General features: G+C 54.4%; 1 protein-coding gene across 2 annotated transcripts; it reads right to left on the reverse strand.

Moving 5' to 3' along the window:
• Nucleotides 1-2,365: 2,365 nt before the first annotated feature.
• Nucleotides 2,366-4,295, reverse strand: LOC104909931. 2 transcript variants are annotated; one of them, XM_031552586.1, is made up of 5 exons: nucleotides 4,174-4,295; nucleotides 3,739-4,085; nucleotides 3,349-3,558; nucleotides 3,117-3,227; nucleotides 2,366-3,028 (listed from the first exon to the last, which is right to left on the reverse strand). In XM_031552586.1, exons 3-5 carry the CDS (start codon nucleotides 3,364-3,366, stop codon nucleotides 2,540-2,542), a joined length of 618 nt encoding a protein of 205 aa, XP_031408446.1. In that variant the 5' UTR covers nucleotides 3,367-3,558; nucleotides 3,739-4,085; nucleotides 4,174-4,295; the 3' UTR covers nucleotides 2,366-2,539. The 2 variants fall into 2 exon arrangements, with proteins under 2 accessions (XP_031408446.1, XP_010706072.1); XM_010707770.3 differs by having other exon boundaries at nucleotides 3,739-4,295.
• Nucleotides 4,296-4,938: the final 643 nt, after the last annotated feature.

Raw genomic sequence — 4,938 nt, forward strand, 5'->3', positions numbered from 1 at the left:
CCGCCGCTCTCTATGGTGATCAGTCCTCCAGCTAATAGCGTGTCCGAACGCCGGTACAGCACTGCGCATGCCCAAGCGACGGCACCGCACTACGCATGCGTCACGATCCTCACCGCACTGCGCATGCTCTAGCGACGGCACCGCACCGCGCATGCGTCATGATCGGCACCCAACTGCGCATGCCCGAGCTTCGGCACAGCACTGCTCATGCCCGAGCTCCAGCACCGCACTGCACATGCGTCCGAGCTTCCGCAATGCAGTGCGCATGCCCGAGATCCGGCACCGCACAGCGCATGCGTCACGATCGGTACCCAACTGCGCCTGCCCGAGCTTCGGCACCGCACTGCGCATGCACCACGATCAGCATCTAACTGCGCATGCCCGAGCGTCAAACGCATATGGCCGCTATTCCACCGATTCGCCACGAGGTGGCTCCGGACACCGCAGAAACAGCAAGAACGACGAGACGGATGCGGAGCCGCGCCGCAGCTTCTTGCTCTCCCTTCTCTCTTCGTCGTGAGGGCAGACGAAAACGCAGTTAGGTTGGGTTTGTGGGAGGAGCAAGTTACGTCAATTGGAAAAAGACCAAGAAAACCAAAGAAAGCTTCTCACACCCAGCAAACCTCTGCTAACTGCTTAACAGTATCTATACTTAAGTCGTTAAATAAATAAGTAATCATCAAGTTTAGTTTGTCGTTTTTCTTTAACAGACATTCAACTTCAAGAAAAAAAGAAAAAAATACTACTAACAACTTGCGTACCTGACCACACCACTCTCAGAGCCCATTCGGATCGCTCAAGCGTTGTAAACATCCACTGCGATATCAGTTCTGACACAGAGCCATTTGCCGGCAGTCCTTCCACTCACAACCCGTGCCGGGATCTGCCGCGGGGCGTTCTGACCGCGGGCACCACGGCTGAGCTGTTTTAACAACAGTTGAAGAAGAATCGATATGAAGTGTGAGGTACGCCTAAGTCATCGTGAGGCGAGCGTCTCAGCATCACCTTTGGGAAACAGAGAATGGATTTGTCATAAAAGCCTCAGCACGGCAGTAGCACAGAACTCTGGGAAATCGAGGAGGCAGATCCATTTGCCCCCAGGCTCCTCTTTGGCAACTCTTCTAGATGCAGCTGAACATCCTGTTCCAGAGCACAACTCAAAACTACAGAGGAAACAAAGGGAGCTCTACGTAGCCAGAATAAAAAGAATGCTATGTTCCTTCAGTATTGAAAATCAACGACACAAGCCACTCCCAGAACACCGCTATAAGGTAAACACAGCGGCACAGAAGAAAGCATCCATGTTTTCCCAAACCACTGCTCCAAGGGAAAAAAGGAAATAAAAGAGAATTTATTTTATATGCTACCTGCTTGAAGGCATATACCGCTCTCACTTCAAAAGCATGAAAGAGAAAACTGAAATGCACAGAGTACTCTCTTCCAACAACACGCGCAGTTGCTCGGGGCAGCAAATGGCGCAGCTCCGTATCACAAAGAACTGCAGTCATGAGCACCGAGCTCCCCAGCGCCAGCCAAACCAGCCAGGCGTGCCGATGGACAGGCAGAATCCTTCAGTAGGACAGCCAGGAAAAGCGTCCAGCGAAGCACCCGATTCCCAACCTTCTTGTTCCTTTTTGAAAACCCAGAGGTCTCTGCGTCAACTCCGCCTCGAGCCTGTAAAGCCCGAGCTCGCAGTCCGGTGGAAGTCCAAGCACAGGTCGGGTTATCACGGCCAGTCCCCAAAAGGACCGACTTCTGTCCTCGCCCCCAGTCTCAGTTCTGTGACACACGCGTGTATCTCTCAGGGGTCACCTGGTGCTCTTCTGACGAAGGCCACACGACTTTCTGGCTGTGCACTCTTGGACCTGGATCAAGCTGAAGGATGCTTGACTCACTGCAGCCAGTCGTCCTATCAGCTACAACTCCAGAATTCCAGCCACCAATCTGCTGCTGCTTCTCTGTTAATTGGTGGCTTTACCGTCCAGCACGCTGCCCTGCATTCCAGAGACAGGATAGCTAACAACGCTATTTGGAGAAAGACCCCCAGGCTCTTAACCCAGTGCCAAAAGGCGTTAGGTTTAGAGCTACACTGTGGGTAGATATGCTTCTCTTCAGAGCTCCCGTGAAGCTTGGGGTTCAGATCAAGAAGAAAATTAGTGCCGCCTGCCAGCCCATCCCAGTGAGGCAAAGGCAAGGAAAGTGCCCCAGAGAACTGCCAAGGAAAGGGCAAGGGCAAAGGAAACGCCGCAGGGAACGCCCAAAGGAAAGCCAAGGCAAGGGCAAGCTTGCAGGGAAAGGCCAGAGCCAAGAGCTCAGGAGGAAGAAAACAGGCAGACTGCAGAGTACCCCACAGCACAGTAACGAGCTCCTCTGGGAGCTCTACATTGCAGCAAGCAACGGGTAAACGTTGGTGGGGGTACGTTGTCCTCAGCAGTTTGGGCAACCAGCAGCCAGTCAGCAAAGTCAGGGCGTTCCAGGAGATGAAGCTTTCTCTTTCTCGCTGCTCTCATCAAGAGACGCAGCTTTCTGGCTGCAGCTGTTACACCGCCAGAGCGCTGCGGTTCCCTGCCACCGCCTGCTGAACGCAATACAGTGACGAAGGCGCTGTCCCGCACGTGCAAGGCAGCGCCTCCAGCACAGAAGCGCACTGCTGTGCTGCGTTCTCTGCGCAAGGCAGCTGTGCTCTGCGCACGGTGCTGCCTACCAGCACCTCTGTGGCTGGGAGCAGACAAGGAGAAGGCGGAGGGACTCGACTTTTGCGCCTCCGTCTTCTCCAACCGCTCATCACACAGCCCTCGAGTATGACATTTGGTAGGTGGGAATTGAGGAAGCAACGCCGCCCCGGCCGCCCCCCTCCCCATCCCACACCGTGAGCAAAGACCAGGCTGCAGCCCGCCTGTAGAACCGGAAATCCAGGAGTCTCTGGGACCCGATCAGACGCACGGCGGAGTCGTAAGGGAGTTTGGTGATGTCGTCGCCAAGCCGCTCCCAGCGGTATTTGAGAAGTCATGGCAATCAGGTGAAGTCCCTGGTGAATGGAAAAAAGGCAGCATCACAGCCATTTTTGACAAGGGAAGAAAGAACGATCCTGGCCGCTACCAACATCACAGTCTCACCTCTGTGCTGGGAAAGAGCACCGAGCTGGGGCTGGGACTCTTCAATATCTGCATCAGTGACAGCACCGGCGGGTCGGGCGCACCCTCAGAGAATTTGCTGACGACACCGAGCTGCGGGGAGCGGCGACACAGCAGAGGGACGGGACGCCAGCCAGAGGGACCCAGACAGGCTCCGGTCAGCAGGTGAGAAGAGGTGATCCTGCCCCTCTGCCCTGTGCTGAAGAGGCCTCACCTGGAGCGCTGTGTCCATACGAAGAGTCCTCAGGGCAGAAGGGACACGGACCCGTTGGAGCACATCCAGAGGACGGCCCCAAAAATCAAAGAACCAAAGGATCAAACCCCTCTCCTCCAAGGACAGGCTGAGAGAGCTGGGGCTGTTCAGCGCGGAGGAGCGAAGGCTCCGAGGTGACCTGGTAACAGCCTTTCGATACCTAAACGGGAGCTAAAGGAAAGAAGGAGGGAAATTTGAGGTTATATTAATATATTAACGTAGAATGTTAATTTAGCATCCAAAGGTAACTCTTCAAGAAGCAGCATGAAAGGTCAGTGACAAGGAAATACGTAATGAAATACGCCTTTTCCAGCATTGGTGGGGAAAGAAAGAGCAACTGACTTCACCTACCCAGACGTCTGCAAGGCCTTCGACGCGGTCTCACGTCACAGGGAGAAGCATGGAGGAGAGCTCTGGTGGCTGCAGAAATCGAGACGCTGCTTTAAAACAACACGACTTACTGGGTACCAGACACCAAAGACAAGGCTCAGGTTAAAAAGCCTCCCATCCCCGTGGATGTGGCAACAGCTGCCTGCTCACCCAGCAAAGCACTCGCCCAGCACATGCCTTTCATAGAACCGTAGAATTAGCAAGGCTGGAAAAGATCTCCAAGATCATCCAGTCCAACCACCCACCTACCACCACCATTTCCCGCTGAGCCACGTCGCTCGGTACAACACCCAATGCTCCTTGAACACCTGCAGGGACAGTAACAATGTCACCTCCCTGGGCAGCCCGTTCCAGCATCTGACCGCTCCTGTGGAGACGTTTTTCTTCACATCCGACCTGAATCTCCCCTCGTGCCACTTGAGGCCTTCCCTCCAGTCTATCACTGCTTACACGGGAGAAGACGACGACCCCCACCTCAACATCACCTCTCTTCAGCCAACTGCAGAGAGTGAGAAGGCCTTCCCTGAGCCTCCTCTTCTCCAGACTAAATAATCCCAGTTCCCTTAGCCGCTCCCTGTAAGACTGGTGCTCTGGACCCCTCACAGCTTCACTGCTCCTCTCTGGACACATGTCAGGGTTTCAGTGTCCTTCGTGCAGTGAGGGACCCAGAACTGAACGCAGTACAGTTCCTTCTTTGTACAACCTGATGCTTTAAAGCAGAAGCTCACACAGCAATCACCTACCTTAGACAAGCTCAACCTGCAGGGAAAAGTTATGCCTCTGTGTCTGCAGACGTTGCACGCATTTCCAGGTGCAAGAGTCAGCCCAGTTCTCAGCGCAGCTTTACCAAGCACAGAAATCCAGTTGATGCCCGCCGTGCTTTTCTCTCTTCTTGCAGCAGTACAGTGTTTCAGAAGCGACAAATAAAATCACAGAATCACAGAACTGGGGTTGCAAGGGACCTCCAGAGATCACCGAGTCCAATCCCCACTGCAAAACAGGCTCCCTATAACAGGCTGCACAGGAAGGCCACAATGAGGTTGAGGCCCAGTTCCCTCAACCTTTCCTCACAGCAGAGCTGCTTCAGCCCTCTGACCATCTCAGTGCCCTCCTCTGGACCCGCTCCCAGAGCTCCACGTCCTTCCTGTGCTGGGGGCCGCA

Source organism: Meleagris gallopavo, chromosome 2 (assembly GCF_000146605.3).
Source record: "Meleagris gallopavo isolate NT-WF06-2002-E0010 breed Aviagen turkey brand Nicholas breeding stock chromosome 2, Turkey_5.1, whole genome shotgun sequence".
NCBI classification, from domain to species: Eukaryota; Metazoa; Chordata; class Aves; order Galliformes; family Phasianidae; genus Meleagris; species Meleagris gallopavo.